This window comes from Pongo abelii, chromosome 15 (assembly GCF_028885655.2).
Source record: "Pongo abelii isolate AG06213 chromosome 15, NHGRI_mPonAbe1-v2.0_pri, whole genome shotgun sequence".
In the NCBI taxonomy this organism is placed as follows: Eukaryota; Metazoa; Chordata; class Mammalia; order Primates; family Hominidae; genus Pongo; species Pongo abelii.
This window is the reverse complement of record NC_072000.2, coordinates 78,146,750-78,173,166: the sequence shown is the minus strand read 5'-3', so window position 1 is coordinate 78,173,166 and position 26,417 is coordinate 78,146,750. Positions and strand designations below refer to the sequence as shown.

The 26,417-nt window shown below is 41.9% G+C and overlaps 1 protein-coding gene across 6 annotated transcripts in view; it reads right to left on the bottom strand.

The window, feature by feature from the left end:
- ZNF410 (zinc finger protein 410) overlaps positions 1-26,417 on the bottom strand; it is a 46,459-nt gene that overhangs the window by 2,758 nt on the left and 17,284 nt on the right. For 4 of the 6 annotated variants that reach the window (XM_054529846.2, XM_024231311.3, XM_009249281.4 and 1 more), the window contains 5 exon segments: positions 25,462-25,643; positions 21,175-21,264; positions 9,544-9,669; positions 8,443-8,583; positions 7,128-7,255 (listed from right to left, as the gene is read on the bottom strand). In XM_054529846.2, the coding sequence (XP_054385821.1) occupies positions 7,128-7,255; positions 8,443-8,583; positions 9,544-9,669; positions 21,175-21,264; positions 25,462-25,643 (667 nt within the window). 6 annotated transcript variants of the gene reach the window in all.

Below are 26,417 nucleotides of genomic sequence, written 5' to 3'. Positions count from 1 at the left end.
AAGACAAATCTCTGTAGAAATATTTAGAGCTATTCAAATTAATGTCACCTCATTACATTATTTTCCAAAATTTTCTAAACAATAATAATTATTTAAGTCTCTTAAATTTTTTAATTTAATAACTGAAGATGTAAGTATATATTTGTTTTTCACTGTATGGTAAAAAATATAGCTGAATTACTGCACAAGAACAATTTTGAAACAAACATATACATTTCTTTGGTAGCAAATATTATTGAAAGATGACTAGAAAATATTGTCAAAGGTATGGAGAAGCATCCCTTAGAATAAATTATGTCATGTGGGAGGTTTGCACTGCAGATAGAAAGGACAAATGTCTAACATGCTCTAGCTTTGGTATTCCTTAGTATTATTTCTTTTTATTATTATTATACTTTAAGTTTTAGGGTACATGTGCACAATGTGCAGGCTAGTTACATATGTATACATGTGCCATGCTGGTGTGCTGCACCCATTAACTCATCATTTAGCATTAGGTATATCTCCTAATGCTATCCCTCCCCACTCTCCCCACCCCACAACAGTCCCCAGAGTGTGATGTTCCCCTTCCTGTGTCCAGGTGTTCTCATTGTTCAATACCCATCTATGAGTGAGAACATGCGGTGTTTGGTTTTTTGTCCTTGCGATAGTTTACTGAGAATGATGATTTCCAGTTTCATCCATATCCCTACAAAGGACATGAACTCATCATTTTTTATGGCTACATAGTATTCCATGGTATATATGTGCCACATTTTCTTAATCCAATCTATCATTGTTGGACATTTGGGTTGGTTCCAAGTCTTTGCTATAGTTTGGCTCTGTCACCCAGACTGGAGTGCAGTGGCAAGATCATGGCTCACTACAGCCTCAACCTTCTGGGCCCAAGTGATCCTCTCACCTCAGCCTCCCAAGTAGCTAGGAACAGCTAATTTTATTTTATTTTTTGTAGAGATGGGGTTTTCCTGAGTTGCCCAGGCTGGTCTCAAATTCCTAAGCTCAACTGATCCTCCCACCCCAGCCTCCCAAAGTGCTAGGATCACAAGCGTGAGCCACCGCACCCAGCCTCTCATGAAAATTTCTGATAACAGATTTGGTTGTTCTCTGATATTCTTGATAAGCTATTTTTATTTTTAGAGCATGTTACAGGAATTACATGCTCTACAAAGTTCATCAGTAGACTTTGATCCATACTGCTTGGTGATCTCCAAAAAGGTGAAATGGACATGTGTTGCAAATAGCCTTCACCTTCTCCAGCACCTGAAAGTTCTTAAGGAATCAACATTCCTCACTCACTGGAGAAATGACAAGTTATTACCTAGACCTTGGATGAGGAAGAGGACTAAGCCTGGAACCCTGAGGGCCTCACAGCTTGAAAAAAAACTGAAGGTATTGGAGGACCCAAACTAGTGAAGAAAGAAAAGGAGGGGATAAGCAGTGGAAATGCCTGTGATAAGAGGAGGAGAATAATGGTAAAAGTGAAGAAAACACAAAAGAAGTGAGGCTCAGACAGAGGGTATGTTTGTAAATATACAAAAACCCATGAGGAAAAAGTGACAGTGCGGGATTTTCAGCTACATCAAGGACAGCACTTTCCCCTTTGTGTTATTAATATTTTTCTAAGTGTTTTGGGCTTCCATTATGAAACTGGGTTTTGTGCCCTCCTGGAGTGAAGACCACACTTCCTTTTTTTTTGTTTGATTTTTCGGATAGGATCTCTCCCAGCCTGGAGTGCAGTGGCACAATCATAGTTCACTGCAGCCTCGAACTCCTGGGCTCAAGTTGATCCTCCTGCCTCAGCCTCTGGAGTAGCTGGGACTACAAGTATGCACCACTATGCCTGGATAATTTTTTAAAAAACTTTTTGTAGAGACAGGGTCTTGCTCTGTTGTCCAGACTTGTCTCGAACTTCTGGCCTCAAGTGATCCTCCCACCTTAGCCTCCAAAAGTGCTGGGATTATAGACATGATCCACCACACCCACGTCTTTCGTTTTTTAGGCAGCCTGTGTTATGCTGTCTCCCTGAGGCTGTAAGTGGGCAGCACCTATTATACATAGATGCTCTGAGGCCAATTCCAAGACTCATGTGCCTAGGTTCTAGGGAACAAATGTACTATTACTGGATATTCTGAATACACAAATCTGATCATGTCATACCCTACTTCAAACGGTGCAGTGGTTCTTCAGTGCCCCCAGGATAAAATCATGCCTTATAAGACCTTTCAAGAGACTAGCTTATCTTTCCAGCTCTCAATTTTCCTCTCCAGCCCATCTCTTCAACCCATGTCCCATCACACTCAACCCTTTACAGTTCCACAGAGGCCCTCTACTCCCTCACCTTCTACCTTTGTACATACACACTGCTGTCCTTCTGCCTGTTATATTCTTCCAACTCCTTCTACTTCTCCATCAAGATGATTTCTATTCATCCCTCCCATCTCAACTTAAACTCTAAAACATATTCTCTGACTTCTCCCAAGACTGGAACGTACTATACTTAAAAACTGCCAGTTTAGGCTGGGCGCAGTGGCTCATGCCTGTAATCCCAGCACTTTGGGAGGCCGAGGCGGGTGGATCACCTAAGGTCAGGAGTTTGAGACCAGCTGGCCAACATGATGAAACCCCGTCTCTATTAAAAATACAAAAAATTAGCTGGGTGTGGTGGCGGCCACCTGTAATCCCAGCTACTCAGGAGTCTGAGGCATGAGAATTGCTTGAACCCAGGAGGTGGAGGTTGCAGTGGGCCGAGATTGTGCCACTGCACTCCAGCCTGGGCAAGAGAGTGAGACTCCATCTAAAAAATTTAAAAAAAAAAAAATTGCCAGTTGATTCATCGGTCACTTCTCCCATCCTAATCTCATTGTACTGTACAGCGCAACTCCAGCACCATATATATAGTTATGAAGGTCCTAATTCTGCCTATAAGCTACTGGAGGCAGAGACTGTATTTTGTTTACTATTGTATAACTAGTACCCTGCAGAATGCCTCACACATACTAGGTATGTGGTAACTAGCCGCTGAATGAATTAAATTTTCATACATCTGGCATTTATTTGGGTAACGTGGAGAATTTTAAACATATTTACCAATACAGGAGAGAAAAGCTCTGAGGTTTCAAATATAAAAAAGAAAAGGCTAGGTGCTATGGGTTGGCTTGCTCGAATAATAATGTGTACTAGGTAAAAGAAAAAAGAGATGGTTTTCCTGAAATGATGATTTCAGGGCAACCCTATGGTTGATGAGAGAAGTATTTCTTGTATAAAAGAATCACAATTAGGCCGGGCTCAGTGGCTCATGCCTGTAATCCCAGCAGTTTGGGAGGCCGAGATGGGTGTATCACCTGAGGTCAGGAGTTCAAGACCAGCATAGCCAACATGGTGAAACCCCATCACTACTAAAAATACAGCTGGGCGTGGTGGCACATGCCTGTGGTCCCAGCTACTCAGGAGGCTGAGGCAGAAGAATCGCTCGAATTCGGGAGGTGGAGGTTGCAGTGAGCCGAGATGGTGCCACTGCACTCCAGCCTGGGCAACAGAGCAAGACTCCATCTCAAAAAAAAAAAAAAAATCATAATAAACACAGAGGGAACAAGAGAATTAGGATATCACCATTTTGCAGGCCTTAATGAAAAACAGATCTAGGTTATGATCAGTAATGGTTGCCAAAACCTTTACATAACCCAACAGTCAATCTTAACATCAATTGATTATCATGTGCCTCCTGATGAGTTGTAATAGGAAGCAAGAGCATCATTTATGAAATATTCTTGCCAAGGGGGAAAAATTGAATCTAATCAAACCTCTAAATGTAACTACCAGTTTTTAGGAAATACAGTGAATAGAGAAATTAATATTAACAAAAGGAGTCAATCAGCCAAAACCAGAATGTGGGAAAATCTTTAGGACAAAAACCTCAATTCCTGGCCGGGCGCGGTGGCTCACGCTTGTAATCCCAGCACTTTGGGAGGCTGAGGCGGGTGGATCACTTGAGGTCAGGAGTTTGGGACCAGCCTGGCCAACATGGTAAAAGCCCGTCTCTACTAAAAAATACAAAAATTAGCTGGGCTTGGTGGCAGGTGCCTGTAATCCCGGCTAATTGGGAGACTGAGGCAGGAGAATTGCTTGAACCTGGGAGGCGGAGGTTGCAGTGAGCCGAGATCATGCCACTGCACTCCGACCTGGGCCATAGAGTGAGACTCAGTCTCAAAAAAAAAAAAAAAAAAAAGCCAATTCCTTAAATAGATAACCATACTGAAAAATTTAAAAAAAAAGGAGGACTATTATAAAGAGAATTAAGAGAAATATTAACCAAATGCAATATAGAGACATTGTTTGAATCTTGACTCTAGCAAACCAACCATAAGATATTTTTGAGGGGCAGGAAAAAAAAGAACATAGACTATTAGAGGATACAATAAATTATTGTTATCTTTGTTTGAAGTGGTAAAGATATTATAGTTTTTTTTAATATTGTATGTTAAAGGCATATACTGAAATATATACAGAAGAAATAACATGCCTACAATTTGCTTTGAAATACTCCGTCATAAACAGCAACAACAACAAAAGGAGGAAAGAGATAAAACAAGAACAGTATAAAGTTAATTGTGTTTTTGTCTTTTGAGACAGGGTCTCACTCTGTCACCCAGGCTGGAGTACAGTGGCACAATCACTGCTCACTGCAGCCTCAACCTCCCAGGCTTAGGTGATCCTCCTACTTCAGCCTCCCGAGTAGTTGGGACCACAGGCACATGCTACCATGCCCCGCTAACTTTTTTTGTATTTTTTGTAGAGATGGGGGTCTTATGTTGCCCAGGCTGGTCTTGAACTCCTGGATTCAAGCAATCCACTTGCCTCTGCCTCCGAAAGTGCTGGGATTAGAGGCATGGGCCACCGAGCATGGCACAAAGTTAACTGTCAAAGTCAGGGCCAAGCGCGGTGGCTCACACCTGTAATCCCAGCACTTTGGGAGGCTGAGGCGTGTGGATCACTTGAGGTCAGGAGTTCCAGACCAGCCTGGCCAACAGGGTAAAACCCTGTCTCTAATAAAAATACAAAAATTAGCCGGGCTTGGTAGTGGGCGCCTGCAATCCCAGCTACTCAGAAGGCTGAGGCAGGAAAATTGCTTGAACCTGGGAGGCGAAGGTTGCAGTGAGCTGAGTTCGCACCACTGCACTCCAGCCTTGGCGACAGTGAGACTCCATCTCAAAAAAAAAAAAAAAAAAAAGTCAAAGTTAGGAGACAGGTGTGAGCTGCCGCTCTCAGCCATAACTTCGACGTGGGTTTATCATACTAGTCTCTCTCTCACTGTACTCTGAAAATTTCCATAATAAAAGCTTTAGAATAGAAAAATGAAGACAAGAAAAATGGAGGAGAAAGAGGAAGGCTCCGTAAGTGAGATATGTATGATTCCTTCCAAAGCAGTTACCAGAAAAAGTGACTTAGGAAAGAACCAATGATATCAAGAGCAAAAACTTTAAATATAAGCAAAGACAATGGGTCACGACAATGAATAAAAAGAAAAGTCCTGGCAAAAGCATTAACATGTATGCCCAGAACCCTGTAATCCTGGGTACCCCCAAAGATATCAGAGAATAATGGAGAATATTCAATATAGGATGCAGTCATTTGAATGATGTAACAGCTTACTGTGGTATAAAGGTTATAATGAAAAGAAAGAAGACTGGGCACAGTGGCTCACGCCTGTAATTCCAGCACTTTGGGAGGCTGAGGCAAGCAGATCACGAGGTCAAGAGATCGAGACCATCCTGGTCAACATGGTGAAACCCCGTCTCTACTAAAAATACAAAAAAATTAGCTGGGCGTGGTGGCACGCACATGTAGTCCCAGCTACTCAGGAGGCTGAGGAAGGAGAATCGCTTGAACCCGGGAGGCAGAGGTTGCAGTGAGCCGAGAATGCACCACTGCACTCCAGCCTGGGCAACGGAGTGAGACTCTGTCTCAAAAAAAAAAGAAAAGAGGAGAAAAGACAGAAGAGCACCATAAAAACTAATGTAATACTGAAAGGATCCAAGCTACATAGGTTTTGACAAAAGTTTATGCATATGAAATGTGCTCGTGATGAAGTCATCCACTCCCATGACACAAGACCAGTGAAATATCCCAAGATTCTAAAACACTGACAGGTTTGCATTCTGTTTTCTGAGTCAAAGCCAAACTACAGAGTTGAAAGTGCTTAGCTCAACCTAAAACCTTTTTTGTTTAGATCAGAAGTCACCAACCCCCAGGCCATGGACCAGCACTGGTCCGTGCCATTAGGAACGGGGCCGCACAACAGGAGGTGAGCAGCAGGTGAGCAAGCATTACCACCTGAGCTCCACCTCTCCTGTCAGATCAGCAGCAACAATAGATTCTCATAGGAGCGCAAACCCTATTGTGAACTGTGTATTTGAGGGATCTAGGTGGCGCACTCCTTATCAGAATCTAATGCCTGATGAGCTGAGGTGAAACGAAACCGGTCCCTGTTGCCAAAAAGGCTGGAGACCATTGATTTAGGTAATGGTTCTCACTTAGCAAGCAAGTGAACAAATTTGTATATGCCCATTTGGTTAAGCCTGGTATCTCCCAGACATATGACCATAGCAGAATGAACAATAATTATGTTTAATGATTTTGTTAACTACCTTTTTTGCTGAGGGACTTTTTCCAGGATGTTATTTCTGGAGAAAAGAAAGGGATCTCCAGCAAATACTTGCTCCTCTCTGGTACAGAAATTTCACCCAATTTACACAGGCAAGGCCCTCTTCTCTGAATAACTTAACAGGAAGGTCAACATGCAATTATTCAGTGCCTGCTGTGTGCCTTTATAAAATAAAAGCTGTATCTTCATGTTATAGTGTGGCAGAGAATAGTGGGAACAGACATCAACGAGGAATGTGTATAAAAGAATTTTAAAGCCAGGAGTCCCAGCTGTGACAGACCAATCTCCAATTCATTAAGACTAACCCTCAGGCTCCTTTCAAGCTGAACTCATGCTTAATTTAAAGGAAAATATTCATGCCAAAGTTTCCAGGAAATGGAAACTGGAGACTTTTTCAGGTCCTCTAAATTCTCAATCATTCCCCACATGAATTGCCACAGAAACAAAGGGCAAGAGACCACTTTACCTCTTGTGGATTTACTGCAGTTAAGACAGAAACTTCATATGATTGCCTCCCTGACTGCATGGTCACCAGGTGATGTGTCACATCAGGCACTGAAGACAGGGAACGTGGGGATCCTTCAGCAAGCACCTCTGTGAAGCAACAGAAAAATGTTTCAATGAAAAGTGAATCCAGAGATATACCTATCTGGATCATTAAGCCTCTCAATAACAACTCTAAAACTCTATTCCTCTATTTCCCACATTCCTCTATTTCTTCCAAGTTAATCCTGTCTGATAAGCATTATCAGTGAATTTGGAAAGTATTATAAAAAGAGAATAGAAAGGCAAGAAATCTTAATACAGGATCTAGAATAATACGGCGTTAGCACTGTTAACTGAATTAAAACTGTATGAAACAGGCAAAAGTCTTAGGCAAGCAGGTAAGGGAACCAAAACCACCCTTAAAGCAGTCGCCAGTGATACTAATAGCACTTACTAACCGAATATGATATGAGTAACAAAAACATATAGGGTCTCACAGTTACTAAATGTTCATCAGTGGGATCACCATGAAAATCTTCTGGAAATAGTTTATGGATATACCACTTAGCCCTCAAAAAATTAAGTTTCTTCTAGGGTTTTTCTAGATTATACAACTATTTTATGCTGTACCATATAATTTAATGTTGGCTTATATACTGTCTTTTATGTACTCAATGTTCTTTCCCATATATATGTAAGCTTTCACTTCTCAACTGGATTTTAAGGTCCCTATCTTCTACTTTTGTCTTTCCCATGGTGCCAGGCACACAGTAGGCACTGAATAAATGCATGCTGACCTCACCTGTTAAGTTTTTCAGAGAAGAGGGCCTGGCCTGTGTAACTTGGGTGAAATTTCTATACCAGAGAGAAGCAAGTGTTTCCTAGAGAGCCCTTTCTTTTCTCCAGAAGATATGGCTTTTGAAGGTATGGAGAAATTGCTTTATATCTCCTCTGTAAAACCTGGTTATGTTCTGTTTAAATGTTTTAAAAGTTAAGTTCTTCCATAACTGCAATAGGAAAGATAGAAATAGTTGGGCTAGGATGCTAGGATTATGAATAATTTTTTCTTAAGAATTTTTTCTTTTTATTCTTTTATTATATTATCTTCAATGAAAAAAAAAATTTTTTTTAAAACAGCTTCACTAATCCACCCCAGAGAATAAGAACACAAATGCTACTCATACCACAGCTACTCATAAGAAATGAGATTTAAACATACATTGTGGAGACACCCCATTCCTTAGCCCCTAGTTGCAGCCCATTTTTCCCAAATAAAGGAGAGTTGGAAGTCTTACCATCATCAACTCCCAGGATAGAATTGGTATTTGGTAGGTTCAAGGATTCTCCACCAAGGCTGGGCTGGGAATTCATAGACACCAGGTTTTTACTGGGTACTGAAGCCTCTTCAAGCAAACTACTGCCCATTAGTGGCTCAGCTGCACAGAGAATAGGTTGTGAGAGACATACAGCAATCAAGGCTGTGCCTGGTCCTCATTTTCTTTCAACAGAAGTTGGCCTTCTCTTTCATTACTAGAAGTTAACCTATAGATGGGATGCCACCTCCTATTTCACCTACTTTCGAGAAACAAGAATAAACCTAGAAGGGAAAGAGTAAGCCTTAGAAGATAATGATCCTTGCTTATGTTCAGCATCTGAAGAATTAGCATATGAAACAGGATAGGTGGATCTTTAGAAAGGAACATTTGGAATAATTAAGGAAAGATATGGCAAAGGAATAAGAATTAAAAAGAGTTATCAAATTTCAGGCAGGGCAAAAAGGTAGTCATGACTGGTAAATAAAATATGCTTCCAGCCTGGCCAACATGGTGAAACCCCGTCTCTACAAAAATATAAAAATCAGCCAGGTGTGGTGGCACCCGCCTATAATCCCAGCTACTCAAGAGGCTGAGGCAGGAGAACTGCTTGAACCCAGGAGGCAGAGGTTACAGTGAGTCGAGATGGTACCACTGCACTGCAGCCTGGGTGACAAAGCGAGACTCCATCTAAAACAATAAAAAAGCTTAAACTCTTCCTGTGCGGAAATCTTTTATCACTGTGTTACTCAAATCCTTGTTCATGGATCAGCACTAGTTACCATCAAACTCACTAGGGAAACTTTTAAAACTACAGATTCTAGGATCTTGCAAATTATCTCATTTATCAGATTGCTTTGTTTTATTGGTGGGGGGACAAGCAACAAAAAGTATATAAATTTTAAAAGGTTGCAGATGATTCTACTGTATAGCTATGTTTGGAAACCATCAGCCCATCAAATGAGACCAGGTCTATCTACCCAAAACAGAATCAGAAAATTTCCAGATAACCAGGCAGGACAGTGATTTGGCTCTTTGAACCCTAGAAGTAGTATAGCCCTCCACTATGCCCACCCTCCTCACCAGTTTGCTCCTGCTCTTGACTCCCAGCTGCTCCCAGCTGCATGTGATGCTTTCTCATATGCACATTCCTGCTTCCACTCTGAGAGAAGGTCTTCCCACAGACTTGGCACTGATGAGGCTTCTCTCCTGAAACAGGGACCAGGTTAAACAGGGAAGCCAAAAGGACAGGAAGAGAATGAACTCAAGACCTAGATGGAGAAACCCTGAGAATGTTAAACTGAACATAAGCAGCTGCTCCTTTTCCCATTCCCCACCTTCCCAGCCTCTCAAACTTCAGTATATGGGGGAAGGCAGGAAGAGTACACCAGGAGGGCTTTAGCACACTCCCTGCTCCCAGCCCTTGGTCCTTTCCAGACCTACTGTAATGCTGCCTTCACAAAACCTCTTTGGTATAGGACCATGGCAACCACAAAAAATATGCCTTCTTTTTCAGACAGTCTTCCATGGACCTCTAGGACATGTGCTTTCCTCAAGGATCCCAATCCTGTGTTCCTAATATCCCCTTGTCATATTCCCTGCCACCCTCTTTAGGGTCATCAACATTCACACTGGTGGCTCTTCTAACATAATAATATAAATTGTCCTCTATGTCTTCAAGTCCCAAACTCTCCGTCTCCATTCTACCTACCGAGAAAACCATACTTAGAGCAGGGGTCAGAAACTCATGTCTATAGGAGACTGATAGGTAGCAAAAGTAAGTAAAATGGCCAAGTGGGGGCTGCAGTAACCTAGAGAGTACCTAGAAAAGGGGCAGCCGTTATTCAGCTCTAGCCAACTGTTGCCATGGGTAGATTAAGGCCTAGCACAGCCAGATTCTCTGATTTTTTTTTTTTAAGACACTGGAAATAAGGATTTTTAAGTAGAATCTCCCAATTTCTAAATGCTAGGAACAAATTCACAATTGACAAACACATGGTACGGCAATCATCCTTGCTGATTGTATTTTGCTGGGAATGCAAAATACAAAAACCTCTTTGGGGGAATCTGACCAGATCTAGAAAAATTGTAGATGCACTTGCCCTTTGACCTAGGAATCCCACTTCTAGGAATATGTCCCAAAATTATAGCAGCAAAATGTGAAATACTCTGTGCACAAGGTTATTCATCACTGCAACATTATTTTAAATGGCTAAATACTGGAAACAACATAAACATTCATCACAGAGACTGACTAAAAAGCTATAGATACTGCAATAGTCCTGCATAGCAAAAAAAAAAACAAAAAAAACCTATACAATAGAAACAGGGTAGAATACAAAGCTTAAAACTAAAAACTGAATCACCATTTGAACCAGCAATCCCATTACTGGCAATCTACCCAAAGGAAAATAAACTGCTCTACCAAAAAGACACCTGCCCTCACATGTTCAATGCAGCACTATTCACAACAGCAAAGACATGGAATCAACCCAGGTGCCCATCGATGGTAGATTAGATACGGAAAATGGGGCACATACACACCATGAAATACTATGCAGCCATAAAAAAGAACAAAATCATGTCCTCTGCAGCAACATGGATGCAGCTGGAAGCCATTATCCTAAGCAAATTAACACAGAAACAGAAAATCAAACACCATGTTCTCACTTATAAGCGGGAGCTAAACACTGGGTACTTATGGACACAAAGATGGGAACAATAAACACTGGGGATTCCAAAAGCGGCTATGGGACAAGGGTTGAAAAACTACCTATCAGGTACTATGTTCACTGCTTGGTCAACAGGGTTATTAGTAGCCCAAACCTCAGCATCATGCAATATACCCTTGTAACAAACCTGCACATGTACCCCATGAATCTAAAATAAATTTATTTTAGCCAGGTGCAGTGGTTCACACATGTAATCCCAGCACTTTGGGAGGCCGAGGCAGGCAGATTACTTGAGGTCAGGAGATAAGACCAGCCCGGCCAACATGGTGAAACCGCATCTCTACAAAAATTAGCTAGGCATGGTGGCGGGCGCATATAATCCCAGCTGCTTGGGAGGTTGAGGCAGGAAAATTGCTTGAACCCAGGAGGTGGAAGTTGCAGTGAGCCAAGATCATGCCACTGCACTCCAGCCTGAGCCAGAGTGAGACTCTGTCAAAAAAAAAAAAAAAAAAAAAAGGCCGGGTGCGGTGGCTCACGCCTGTAATCCCAACACTTTGGGAGGCCAAGGCAGGAGGATCACAAAGTCAGGAGATGGAGACCATCCCGGCTAACACGGTGAAACCCCATCTCTACTAAAAATACAAAAAAGTAGCCGGGCGTGGTGGTGGGCACCTGTAGTCCCAGCTACTCGGGAGGCTGAGACAGGAGAATGGCGTGAACCCAGGAGGCGGAGCTTGCAGTGAGCCGAGATCGCGCCACTGCACTCCAGCCTGGGAGACAGCAAGACTCCGTCTAGGGGAAGAAAAAAAAAAAGGCCATACGAAATGTCCAGAACAGGCAAATCCAGACACAGAAAGCAGATTAATGGTTGCTAAGGGCTGGAGAAAGAGAGAAATGGTCAATGATACTAATAATGGGAATTCTTTTTCTTTTTTTAATCATCTCCTGGATATGGGGATCCTTTTTGGGATGATAAAATGTTGTGGAGTCGGACAGTAGAGAAAACTGTAAAACTATGAATATATAGTTGGCCATCCACATCCATTGATTCAACCAAGCAGATAAAAAATATTCAGAAAAAATAAAAATAAATAACAGGCCAGGCACAGTGGTTCATGCCTGTAATCCTAGTACCTTGGGAGGCCAAGGCAGGTAGATCACTCGAGGTCAGGAGTTCCAAGACCTGGCCAACATGGTGAAACCCTGTCTCTACTAAAAATATAAAAATTAGCCAGGCACATGCCTGTAATCCCAGCTACTTGGGAGGCTGAGGCAGGAGAATCACTTGAACCCAGGAGGTGGAAGTTGCATTGAGCCAAGATGGTGGGCCACTGCACTCCAGTCTGGGCAACAGAGCGAGACTCCATCTAAAAAAATAAATAAATAAATAAATAACAATATAGCAATAAAAAATACAAATAACCAATATAGCATAACTACTCACATAGCATTTACGTTGTATTAGGTACTATCATAATCTAGAGATGATTTAAAGCATATGGGAGGATATGTGTAGGTTATATGCAAATACCATGCCAGTTTATGTAAGAGACTTGGGTATTTGTGGATTTTGGTATCTGTGGGGTCCTGGAACCTATACACCACAGATAACAAGGGATAATTATATTACTACTAAAAATCACTTAGTTGCACACTTTTTTTATTTTTATATTTTAGACGGAATCTGACTCTGTCGCCCAGGCTGGAGTGCAGTGGCATTATCTCGGTTCACTGCAACCTCCGCCTCCCGGGTTCAAGTGATTCTTGCACCTCGGCCTCCTGAGTAGCTGGGATTACAGACACATGCCACCACACCCAGCTAATTTTTGTTATTTTTAGTAGAGATGGGGTTTCACCATGTTGGCCAGGCTGGTTTTGAACTCCTGACCTCAGGTGATCCACCCGCCTCGGCCTCCCAAAATGCTGGGATTACAGGCATGAGTCACCATGCCCAGCCGGACTGCACACTTTTTTGAGATGAATCTTATGGTATGTGAACTATATCTCAACTTAAATAACCTGCATTTGCTTGTATATGCAAAAAGAACCACTGAAAAAGTAAACCAAATGGGAAATAAAAAGTGGTTATACCTATAAGAGAAGGAGGGAAGGAACATGGTAAAGAGACACACCTACAATCAAAGCTTTTTGAAAAAGAAACTGAAGCAAATCTATATATCAAGCTGGTGATATATTAAAACAATGATTTAAAGGGTATTTAAACATAGTATTATTCTAAGAAAAACACAGCTCCAAAAGTCTTAAACTTCATTCTGTAGACAAATTGATAATATTGGTATTATCATTTTGAAACAATATTGTATTAATGTTACAAACCAAGATTTTCAATGTAAGAAAAAAATATAAAGTACAAAAAAATCCCCTGAAAATTGTTTAATGTGAAAATTTAAATTGGAATTATCAACATGAACCAATTATTTTCTTTTCAAAAATATGTCTTCTCTAGTTCTTTCCACCGAAAAGTTCTAGAAACAGTAACAACCTTTTTATTTTTATTTTTTTGAGACGCAGTCTCGCTCTGTTTCCCAGGCTGGAGTGCAGTGGTGCATCTTGGCTCACTGCAGCCTCCACCTCCTGGGTTCAAGAGATCCTCATGCCTCAGCCTCTCAAGTAGCTGGGATTACAGGTGCGTGCCACCACACCCAGCTAATTTTTGTATTTTTTTTTTTGTAGAAATGGGGCTTCACTGTGTTGCCCAGGCTGGTCTCGAACTCGTGGGCTAAAGTGATCTGCTCGCCTCAGCCTCCCAAAGTGCCGAGATTACAGGCATAAACCACTGCGCCCTGCCAACAATGACAACCTAACAGCAACAGGCACATGGCACCCAGACTGTGGTTCCAACTATAAGGAACCAGGACTCCATGGAGGAATAGCTGATTCCAAGTCCAAGGTAAGCCTGGGAACTGTTGTGTTAGAAAGCAAAGAGGCTATAACAAGACAAATGGGTCATGTCAAAAGCATAAATACAGCATGAGAAGCTCCAAAAATAACAACCAGGCCAGGCATGGTGGCTCACGCCTATAATCCCAGTACTTTGGGAAGCCAAGACAGGTGAATCACTGGAGGCCAAGAGTTCAAGACCAGCCTAACAAGGCAAAACCCCATCTCTACTAAAAAATATGCAAACATTAACAAGACATTGGTGGTGGACGCCTGTAGTGCCAGCTATTCACGAAACTGTGGCATGAGAATCGCTTGAACCAGGGAGTCCAGTATAATTACCCTCACAGAAAAGCTAAAGATATCACAAGAAAACATTACAGGCCAATATCCCTCATGAACCTACAGACTCCTTTTCCTCCTTCCTTTCCACTCTCCGGCCCTCCTTCTCTATCTCTCCCTTCCTCTCATCATTCCTTCCTTCCTTCCCTCCCTCTCTCTTACTGATTGATTTTTTTTGTAGAGGACAGGTCTCCCTATCATGCCCAGGCTGGTCTAGAACTCCTAGGCCCAAGCAATCCTCTGCCTTGGCCTCCCAAAGTGCTGAGATTACAGGCATGAGCCACCACATCCAGCCAGCTGTAAAAATTCTTAACAAATTATGACAAAACCAAGTCTAGCACCACATAAATAGGACTAAACACCATGACCAAATGGGATTTACCCTAGAAATACAAAGTTGGTTTTACATCCAAAAACCAACTACTAGCAGTAACATTAGTAGCATACAGTACAAAAACAACAAGATCATCTCAACAGACACACGAAGGTGTCTGACAAGATCCAATACCCATTCATAATAAAAATTCTCAACATACTAGGAAGAGAAGGTAAATTCCTTCATCCGATAAAAGGCATCTATGAAAAAACTACAGCTTACATCAAATTTAATCATGAAAGGCCAGGCACAGTGGCTCACACCTGTAATCCCAGCACTTTGGGAGGCTGAGGCAGGTGGATCATTTCATGTCAGAAGTTCGAGACCAGCCTGACCAACATGGTGAAACCCCATCTCTACTAAAAAACACAAAAATTAGCCAGGCATAGTGGCGAGCGCCTATAATCCCCACTACTCGGAAGGCTGAGGCAGGAGAATCACTTGAACTCAGGAGGCAGAGGTTGCAGTGAGCCAAGATCACGCCACTGCACTCCAGCCTGGGCAACAGAGTATGACTTTGTCTTAAAAAAAAAAAAAAATTAATCATGAAAGAATACATGCTTTTCCTCTAAGACTGGGAAAAAGACAAGGATATGTACTCTCACCACTTTTTTTTTGAGACAGATTCTCGCTCTACCGCCCAGGCTAGAGTGCAGTGGTGCGATCTTGACTCACTGCAACCTCCACCTCCTGGGTTTAAGCGATTCTCATGCCTCAGCCACCTGAGTAGCTGGGATTACAGGTGTGAGCTACCACACCTGGATAATTTTGTATTTTCAGTAGAGACGGGGTTTCATCACGTTGGCCAGGCTGGTCTAGAACTCCTGGCCTCAGGTGATCTGCCTGACTTGGCCTCCCAAAGTGCTGGGATTGCAGGTATGAGCCACTGCGCCCGGCCTCACCACTTCTTTTCACCATTGTACTCAAGGTTCTAGCCAGAAAAAAAAAGTAGGCCGGGCACTGTGGCTCATGCCTGTAATCTCAGCACTTTGGGAGGCCAAGGCAGGTGGATTACCTGAGATCAGGAGTTCAAGACCAGCCTGGCCAACATGCTGAAACACTGTCTCTACTAAAAATACAAAATTATCCGGGTATGGTGGCTCACGCGTGTAATCCCAGTTTCTCGAGAGGCTGAGGCAAGAGAATCTCTTGAACCCGGGAGGCAGAGGCTGCAGTGAGCCGAGATTACGCCACTGCACTCCAGCCTGGGTGACAGTGGGAGACTCAGTCTCCAAAAAAAAAAAAAAAAAAAAAAGGAAATTAAGGCCAGGTGCAGTGGCTCATGCCTGTCATCCCGACATTGGAAGGCTTAGACAGGAAGACTGCTTGATCCCAGGAGTGTGAAACCAGCCTGGGCAATATGGCAAGACCCTGTCTCTATAACAATTTTTTAAAAAAACTAGCTGGGAGCCAGGCACGGTGGCTCATACCTGTAATCCCAGCACTTTGGGAGGCCAAGGCAGGCAGATCACTTGAGGTCAGGAGTTCAATACTAGCCTGGCCAACATGGTGAAAACCCATCTCTACCAAAAATACAAAAATTAGCTGGGCGTGCTGGTGCATGCCTGTAATCCCAACTACTCGGAAGGCTGAGGCAGGAGAATCACTTGAACCTGGGAGGTGGAGGTTGCAGTGAGCAGAGATTGCGCCACTGTATTCCAGCCTGGGGAACACAGCAAGACTCAGAAAAAAAAGCTGGGCATGTGCCTGTACTCCCAGCCTCGGGAAGCTGATGTGGAAGGACTGCCCAAACCCAGGAGGTCAAGGCTGCAGTCAACCATGACCATACCACTGCACTCCAACCTGAGCAACAGAGGGAGACCATGTCTCAAAAAAAAGCAAGAAAGAAAGGAAATTAAAGGCACCTAGATTGGAAAGGAAAAAGCAAAACTATCTTTAATCTCAGATGACATGATCTTTTATGTAGAAAACACTAAGAAATCGATTTTTTAAAAACTACTAAAACTCAGCCAGGTGTGGTGGCTCATGCCTGTAATCCCAATATTTTGGGAGGCCAAGGTGGGAATATCACTTGAGGCCAGGAGTTCAGGACCAGCCCAGGCAACACAAAAAGACTCCATTTCTACAAAATAATAGAAATTAGCTAGATGTGGTGGTGTGAGCCTGTAGTCCTATTGCGAGAAACAGGACTGGAGAGACTGACATGGAGAACACGAGGATTGTTTATTTTAGGTACACACCCGCTCAGTGGATTCACATCCAAAAAGCTGAGCATTAAACAAAGACAGAGTGGGGTTTTTATAAGCGGACTTAACAAAAGTAAAACAAAAGCAGTTAATCATGACAGGTCACATACTCTATAGCATAGCATAACTTGTGGCCTTGCATAGCTGGTGACCTTGTAGCTGCGTTGAAAGAAAAATAAGAACTGGCTAAATACAGACATTTGTAAAACATAGTTATGCTTAAGAAGCCAGGGAAAGGAGTAACAGTAAAGGAATTTGTCTTTCTCTCTCTTTTTTTTTTTCCTTCAACCTTGCTCTGGAAGAGAGGGTGTCTGGAGTCCATTCCTTTGGCCTTGGCTTCTCAAACAGCGTTATCTTATAACTGTCCTTGAAGTGAGCTTGGTAGGCAGAGGAAAACTTGTTCTTTTCTTTTTAACCCTTGCCTTGCCTATTACTTTTCTTGGAGTGAATGAATGCATATTTATTTTTAAATTTCTGCCTCAGTCCCAGCTACTGGGGAGGCTGAGGTGGTAAGATCACTTGTTCCCAGGAGTTCAAAGACTTCAGTGAGCTATGATGGTGCCACTGCACTCTAGCCTGGGCAATAGAGTGAGACTTTGTCTCTAAAAAAATAAACAGAAAAGAAAAAAAATGGGGTGTAGGAGGAGGGGGAGAACATCAGGATGAATAGCTAATGGATGCTGGGCTTAATATCTAGGTGATGGGATGATCTGTGCAGCAAACCACCATGGGACACGTTTACTCATGTAACAAACCTACACATCCTACACATGTACCCCTGAACTAAAAAGCTGGAAGAAAAAAAAAAAAGAAACTACTAAAACTCAAGCATTTACCAAGGCTGCAAGATCAATGTACAAAATTCAATTGTATTTCTATATACTAGCAATGAACAACTCAAAAATAAAATCAAGAAAACATTTCATTTGAAATAGCATCAAACATGAAATACTAGAAGTAACTAGAGCATCAATTCCTTATTCTCAAAATTCACAATTAAAAGAATTACATATTTATCCTGTCTTGCCTATGCAAATGATCAAATAGCCCTATTTGATATTAGTGGAAGAGTCCAACTAAAGAGTCCCACAGTACATAAGAATTCCAACTAATGTGAAAAGCGTAAAGGAATAAGAAAAACCACCATTTTACAATCCTTAATGAAATAAGAGATTCAGGTATCATTTAGGAATGAAATCAAAAGGTGAAAGGTTGGCTGGGTGTGGTGGCACGTGCCTGTAATCCCAGCATTTTGGGAGGCCAAGGCAGGCAGAACACTTGAGGTCAGAAGTTCAAGACCTGGCCACATGGTGAAACCTTGTCTCTAGTAAAAATACAAAAATTAGTCGCGTGTGGTGGCACGCGCCTGTAATACCAGCTACTCGGGTGGCTGAGACAGAATTGCTTGAATCCAGGAGGCGGAGGCTGCAGTGAGCCAAGATCACACCACAGCACTCTCGCCTGGACAACAGAGTAATACTGTCTCAAAAAAAAAAAAAAAAAGAGAAAGTGAAACGTTCATAGGGAACTTTATAATAAAGGGATCAGGCCAGCTGAACCCATGGATCAATTTTGACAACCAAGCACTGTAAGCTTCCTGATGTGACACAAAACGAAGCACACAGAACCATCTCTGACATATTCTTGCCCAAAACTTCCAAACTTTGAAGCTTTTAGAGCTTACTTACATTAATAGGAAACGTAGGGAAACAAGTTAAATGACATAAATGGAAGCAAACCAATATATCCAGAATGTGGGGTATTCTATAGGAGTCAACTGACTCTGTTTTGCAACAACTCTATGAAAAAAACAAACAACAACAACAACAAAAACTCAATGTAGAAAGATCTAGATTTTTAAAGACTTAATAACCAAATATAATATTGGATCTTGTTGGATCCTGATTTAAACAAACCAACTTTAAAAGACATTTTCGAAACAAGTAGAAAAAACTGAACATGGATTGGTTATAAGATAAAACCAAGGAATTATTAATTTTGACACGTATAACACCACTGTTGCTATGTAAAAAAAAATTTCTCTACTTTGGTGAATCTTTCACATAATCTAACACAGTAAAGTAAAATAAAAACGCTCTACAATCCAAGCAAAACACATCTGAAGTCCACATTTAGCCTATAGGATACCAGTTTGCCACCTCTGCTTATAACTTGTCATCATATTAAAAAACTGCTCTACTTCTAAGATCTCAACTCTGAAATGTACATCCCTGATTGATTATAACTCTCCAACTTCCTTGCTCCCGCTGCAGTAGCTTGCTTTCCTCATAAGTAACTTCCAGTTCCTCCTCTCCACTTGTCATGTACTGGCTTCCCCTTGTTTCCCATGGCCAGTCATTCAACAATGACCTGATTCCATTCTAGAATCCCTCTCCTCCTTGAGTTCATCTCTTCCTCAGCAAGCCTCTGCTCTGATTAACCTCCATCACCTATTTTCTCCAGTGTCCAGCTTTTAAACTGTTAAGCAGTAGCAGAGAAAAGTAATAAAATCTGAACAGGTCTACTAAAAAAAGTTATGCTACTTACTCTCAGCTATGTCCTCATTCACTGTTACTTAGCAATCCTTTTATTCATTCTAATTGGTTCACTCAATCAACAAATTCTAAAAAGCTGTTGTGTGCGAGGAATTTTTCTCACCTCCAACAAACTTACAAGGCTAGTCTACAGAGCCCCTCTAGCACTCATCATCCAACACTTTTCTAACCCCTCTTATAAATATGTGAGTCAGCCTGACAACTGGAAAGCCCCCTTTCCCTCCTTATCTTCACTACCACTTTTTTTTTTTTTGAGACAGGGTCTCGCCCTGTCACCCAGGCTGGAGTGCAGTGGCGTAATCACAACTCACTGCAGCCTCAACCTCCTGAAACTACCATGCTTTTTTTTTTTTTTTGAGACGGAGTTTCACTCTTGTTGCCCAGGCTGGAGTGCAACGGCGCAATCTCAGCTCATTGCAACCTCTGCCTCCCAGGTTCAAGCAATTCTCCGGCCTCAGCCTCCCAAGTAGCTGGGATTACAGGCATGTGCCACCACGCCCAGATAATTTTTTATTTTTTTAGTAGACTGATCTCAGCAGGGTTTCACCATGTTGGTCAGGCTGGTCTCGAACTCCTGACCTCAAGTGATCCACCCACCTCAGCCTCCCAAAGTGTTGGGATTACAGGCGTGAGCCGCCACGCCCGGCCACTACCATGCTTCTTGAATCAATAATCCTCACCTGCTGCCTCCATTTCTGTATAACTTTATAGCCAGCCAATCATTTGTGGAGTTGAACAGATTCTTCCACTGGGTCTCTTTCCATGCTCCCTGCCACTACACTGGAGCAGACTTCTTGACCAGACTGAAAAAGAGTCTTCTCATCTCTTCCTGTTTTAGTTTGGCTTCTGCATCACTGCCAGATTAATCTTCAGTAAGCCAAGTTCTCATCAGGTTGTATCTCCAGTAGGCTCCACAAACTCTCCTTCCTGGCATTTTAGGCCCTTCTTAAACTACCTTCCCCATCTTGTTTTCCAAGTAAATCACCATGTCCTACAGGAAAAAAGTCCTTCTAACAAGATACAGGTTTTTCCCTGGGCTGTACCTGACTTCTGATTGAAAGGATGAGATATATCTGCAGAGTGAGCAAACTGACAGAATTGCAGGGAATTAATTTAAGGCTCCAAACAGAAAATGGGTCACTAAATCTTACTCCTCTTTTCTCTTCTCCACATGGGCAATGATAAGGTTTGTGGTTCTATTTGCCAAAGGCATAGTTTCTGCCAAAATGGTGACCCAAGCAGGATCACTAACACCTGCTCAGAAGGCAGTAATATTACTGGTGCTGCTACAACTTATATCAGTCTTTTTACTTTCTTCTGATATGAAATCCTCCCCAAGGATAAAAATGTCAATTCCTAAAGAAGAGGGTCCGTGTTTTATGTAACTTATAAAGCACCCAGCAGAGTGCCAAACAAATTTGCTGATCTCTTCAAAAGAAGGCTATATTAGAAACACAGCTGAAAATAATAATTAGATGTCCCCCCTCCACGATTATAAGAATTAAGGGCCTTGATTTCTGATTCCGTCATGATGATGAGAAGCTTTCTATCTTTATAGTGAACAGTTTGTTTCTTTTTAGATGTCTTTATATCACCCCCACAACCCTTTTATTCTTTTGTCTACTTTTCCTAAAATCTATGAATGGCAGAGGTTCTGATACCTGAGTGAACCACCAGATGTTTTCGGAGGCTAGAATACTCAGCAAAGGAACGGCCACATCCTTGGGCTTCACAAAGGAAAGGTTTCTCTCCTAGAGACAGAAAATGAGATAAAGACTCAGTCTTCTGATGAACTGATTACCTGTTACTCTCTTTTCCCACCAACTTTATTCAGAGTCGAATGACTTACCTACTCTGATTTAATTCATGTTATAATTTCAACTGGGCTACCTAGCAAGTGTTGCCTCTCAATGATCTTTTAGTATATATCCCACCAGACAGCCTTGCCCTTTTCCTTGGAATGTAAGCCTATATTTCCTTCTCTCTCCTGGCCCAAGAGCTGGAGAGTTGCATTAACCTACCTTCTTCAGTGACTCCCACCCTCTGAGGATATCAAGATTAATACCATATATGCTGTCAGGATTTTTACCTTACATCAATTTTCTTTATGACTCAGTTTCTAGATCCATCTAAAAGTATAATTTTTTTGGAGATGAAGTCTCACTATGTTTCCCAGGCTGATCTCAAATTCCTGGGCTCAAGCCTGGGCTACAGAGAGACCCTGTTCAAAAAACAAACAAACAAACAAAAAAGATGCAGTCTCTATCCTCCAAGGGTCACAGACTAGTGTGAGACAGACAAATGAATTCATAAATACAAAAAAAAGTGCTCCATTGCAGTAATTTTTGTAAGCAGCTGCATTTCTGAGTTCAACTAAAAGATGACAAGGATGGAAGGAAATTTCAGGCACCAGGAATAGTGTGAGCAGAGCCTTGAAACAGAGTGCCCGGGGAAAGTTCAGAAAATGGCAAGTAAGGCTGGCACAGTGACAATACGGGAGCTGAGCTTTCTAGGAGGAACAGCACTGCCAGATTATACTATTCTTTTAGACTGTACCACACAGTTTAATGTTTGAGACTCTCCAGCGGTAGCTTTTTTCAATGCTTTATTTGTATACTCATCCCTCGGAATGCTAGGTACTCAAAAAGTTATTCAAAAAATGCGCAATATACTAATATATATAACGGAACAAATGTCAAAAAAACATTTTAGTAATAACAAGGTCAAATGTTTCAAAAGATGAACTAAAGAACTAAAAAAACAAAAAGGATTTAGAAAAAGATTCTACATAACAATGTAATGGCATGAAATCTCTGCATCAAGCTGGTTAGGGGACATACCTGCCTATTTGGAAACTTGAGACGATGGTTATTTCACTGGGATAAGGGACACAGGAGAAGGAAGAGGTTTAAAAGGCAATGCAGCAAAATGGTGAAAAACATGGCCTTTGGGGTCTGTTAATCCAATACTGACTTCAAATCCTGGCACTACCACTTATTTGCATGGGAAAGGTGTTTAATCTCTCTAAAAATCAGCTTTTCATCTATAATATGGAGATAATACAATTTCAAAAGACTGTTTTGAGGATTAAATAATACCAGGTAAATATTCAGCACAGTGCCTGGCACATAGTAAGCCCTCATAGTAAGCCACTGAATTAACAGCTTTATTTACCTTTTTTTTTTTTTTTAAGACAGAGTTTCGCTCTTGTTGCCCAGTCTGGAGTACAATGGCACAATCTCCACTCACTGCATCCTCTGTCTCCTGGGTTCAAGCGATTCTCCTGCCTCAGCCTCCCTAGTAGCTGGGATTACAGGCATGTGCCACTATGCCCCAGCTAATTTTTGTATTTTTAGTAGAGATGGGATTTCACCATGTTGGTCAGGCTGGTCTGGAACTCCTGACCTCAGGTGATCCACTCGCCTCAGCCTCCCAAAGTGCTGGGATCACAGGCATGAGCTACTGCACCCAGTCAAAATTTTTTTTTTTGAGATGGAATCTCGCTCTGTCTCCTAGGATAGAGTGTAGTGGCGTAATCTCGGCTCACTACAACCTCTAACTCCCGGGTTCAAGCAATTCTCCTGCTTCAACCTCCGGAGTAACTGGGATTACAGGCACCCATCACCCTGCCTGGCTAATTGTATTTTTAGTGGAGATGGGGTTTCACCATGTTGGCCAGGCTGGTCTCGAACTCCTGCCCTCAAGTGATGTGCTCACCTCAGCCTCCCAAAGTGCTGGGATTACAGGTGTGAACCACTGCGCCCGACCTGAACTGCAGCTTTACTATCATTACTACTAATAAACATTGGAGGTCAATTTTGACATTTGAGATAAACTGAGTTGTCAGCATTTAAAAATAAAATCCTTGGAAGAGCTTTGGGGTCATATCAGAACTCAAATTCCAGCTCTGCCATTTCCTACCTGCATGATGTTGGGCAAGTTACTTCTCTCTCTAATCTTCTGTTCCTTTATCAATAAGTACAGTATCTAATGCATAAAGTTACCTTAAAGATTAAATGAGATAATGTGTATGTGGTTGGTACATACTAAAGTGCCTCAACAAATGCTAACTTTTATTATTATATTAATTATTATTGAGATTCAGATCTGTGAGGCATCTAGGGAGAAATAATTAAATTGAGGCCTGAGATTATGACAAGAGAGTACACTGAGTAAAAGAGAAGGAACAAGAAATTCTGAAACTGGTGAAACATTCAGAGATTAACAGAGATAAAAGCTAGAAAGAATTAGAGAAAAAAAACAACGGGAAAATCAGGTCATATTTTGAAGTAAAAGCATTGTAAGTCTGGGCGTGATGGTTCACATACGTAATCTCAGCACTTTGGGAGGGCAAGGTCGGCGGATCACTTGAGGTCAGGAGTTCGAGAACAGCCTGGCCAACATGGCAAAACCCGGTCTCTACAAGAAATACAACAATTGTCTGGGCGTGGTGGTGCACACCTGTAATCCCAGCTACTGGGAGGCTGAGGCATGAGAAAAGTTTGAACCCAGGAGGCAGAGGTTGCAGTGAGCTGAGATCACATCACTGCACTCCAGCCTGGGCGACAGAGTGAGACTCTTGTCTCAAAAATAAATAAATAAGAAAAAAAGAAAGCATTTTAAGATGATGTTCAGAGTTACCAAATGCTACAACAATGTGCTGGTCCGAAGGTAGTGAGTTATCTCAACTGATGTTCACAGTCAGTTACAGATTAAGTGCCTTGTTTTACTTTTTCCCCTCTTCTCACTACTGCATTTGACTAATTAAAAAAAAAAAGCGTAGGCTGGGCACAGTGGCTCAAGCCTATAATCCCAGCACTTTGGGAGGCTAAGGCAGACGGATCACGAGGTCAGGAGATCGAGACCATCCTGGCTAATACGGTGAAACTCCGTCTCTACTAAAAATACAAACAAAAAAAATTAGCTGGGCGTGGTGGCGGGTGCCTGTAGTCCCAGCTACTCAGGAGGCTGAGGCAGGAGAATGGCATGAACCCAGGAGGTGGAGCTTGCAGTGAGCCGAGATCTCGCCACTGCACTCCAGCCTGGCGACAGAGCAAGACTCCATCTCAAAAAAAAAAAAAAAAACTATGTGTGTGTGTATATATATACACACACACACATATATATGCCTTTTATTTTTATATTTTATATATGCCTTACATTTTTATATATGCATTTTATATATGCCATATATATATGCCTTTTAATTTTACCTGCTGTCATTTTGCCAATGCAAGAATCAAGAAGAATCAAGAAGAGTCAATGAAAGTGGCAAGGAAGTGGGGAAGAATAGTTACACATTCTAAGAGTGGTCTGGGTTCAGTGATTATACTTTGGCTAGAGACTAGCACACACTGGACCAAGTGGCTTGGAAAATCACCCTTAGACTCTTAGACTAAGAGTCAAGGAATCTTTATTTTGCTCCTGTGATATTAACATACTGTGTGACCCAGAATAATTCACTTCTCTATTCTGTTTCTCATGTTGTGAGGTTCTAACAAGAAAGTCAGGGATTATATCTTATCTTTTGTATTTTTTTCCTACCCTGCCCCATTTAGTGCCTAGAACAGGTTCTGTATGGTTTGTGTGACTCAGTAAATGTTACTGCCCAAAATCATAACTGCACAGTGTTCAGAAAGATTTGAACACAGACTGATTTTGTCCACATCTCCACACATCATTGTTGTCTGAGAAGGTCTTAGAGCTCTCCCTAAAGGTTAGGCTCCTGAAGACAGAAATCAACATTGTCCACTCTACACACACAGGTAAAAATACAATAAATGTTATTATAAGTGCAACAAGTCATTTGAAAAAGAAATCCCATCTTCAGAGTTCTAGCAACAACCCCAGACCTTCATTTCTATTCCCACTTGAGTTTTTCCTAAGGAGAGGCAAACATGCAGAGCCAAGGAGCAGACTACCCAAAGGCATGTTGGTGCTGCACACACCTGTGTGGATGCGCCGGTGGTTCTTCAGGTTTCCAGCTGTAGTAAACTGCTTACCACAGCCAGACTCATGGCACATAAAGGGCTTCTCTCCATTGTGGGTCCTCATGTGCACCTTCAGCCTCTGCAGCACATAGAAGCTCTTCCCACAACCTTCTGCAGGACAGATGAAGGAGCGGTCATTTCTGCAAAAATAATCACATAAGGAAAAATATCTGAAAATACTCTTTGCTACAGATGACAAGTCAAAGCCCCTATTGACTCTCAAGGCAAAGAGTAAGTCCAAAAACTGGATATATCAGAATCAACAGAAGACTTTGTTAAAACTATAGCTGGGTGGTGGCTCACGCCTGTAATCCCAGCTACTCTGGAGGCTGAGGCAGGAAGATTACTTGAGCCCAGGAGTTTGAGATCAGCTTGGGCAACATAGCGAGACCCTGTCTCTAAAAAATTTTTTTTTAATTAGCCAGGTGTGGTGGTGCAAGCCTGTAATCCCAAGTAAGGCTGAGGTAGGAAGATGACTTGAGCACAGGAGTTCGAGGCTGCAGTGAGCTATGATGGCGCCACTGTACTCCAGCCTGGGTGACAAAGTGAGATCCTGTCTCTTAAATAAAAAAAAAATCAAACAAAAAACTACAGATGCCTAGCACCTCCCCTTAAACTGATTTCATAGGTTCAAGGTAGGAGCCCATGCTTATTTGTTACTTTTAAGTTCTCAAAGGAAATATGTTTTATAATAAAATTTGAGAACCCTTGGTTTAAGGCCTTTAGGTCCCAAATATCTTATATTTATCAAGAATGAGATAAATAAGACAATGCAAATCCTTCTATTAAAGAAAAAAAGACATCTTAACCAGAAGTTAACTGGAGTCCCCACTTTCCTGTAATTTGTCAACCTGAGGGGCAAGTTCCTCCAGAAGAATCAACTTTTGCATCAACGTATATCCAAATATGAGATC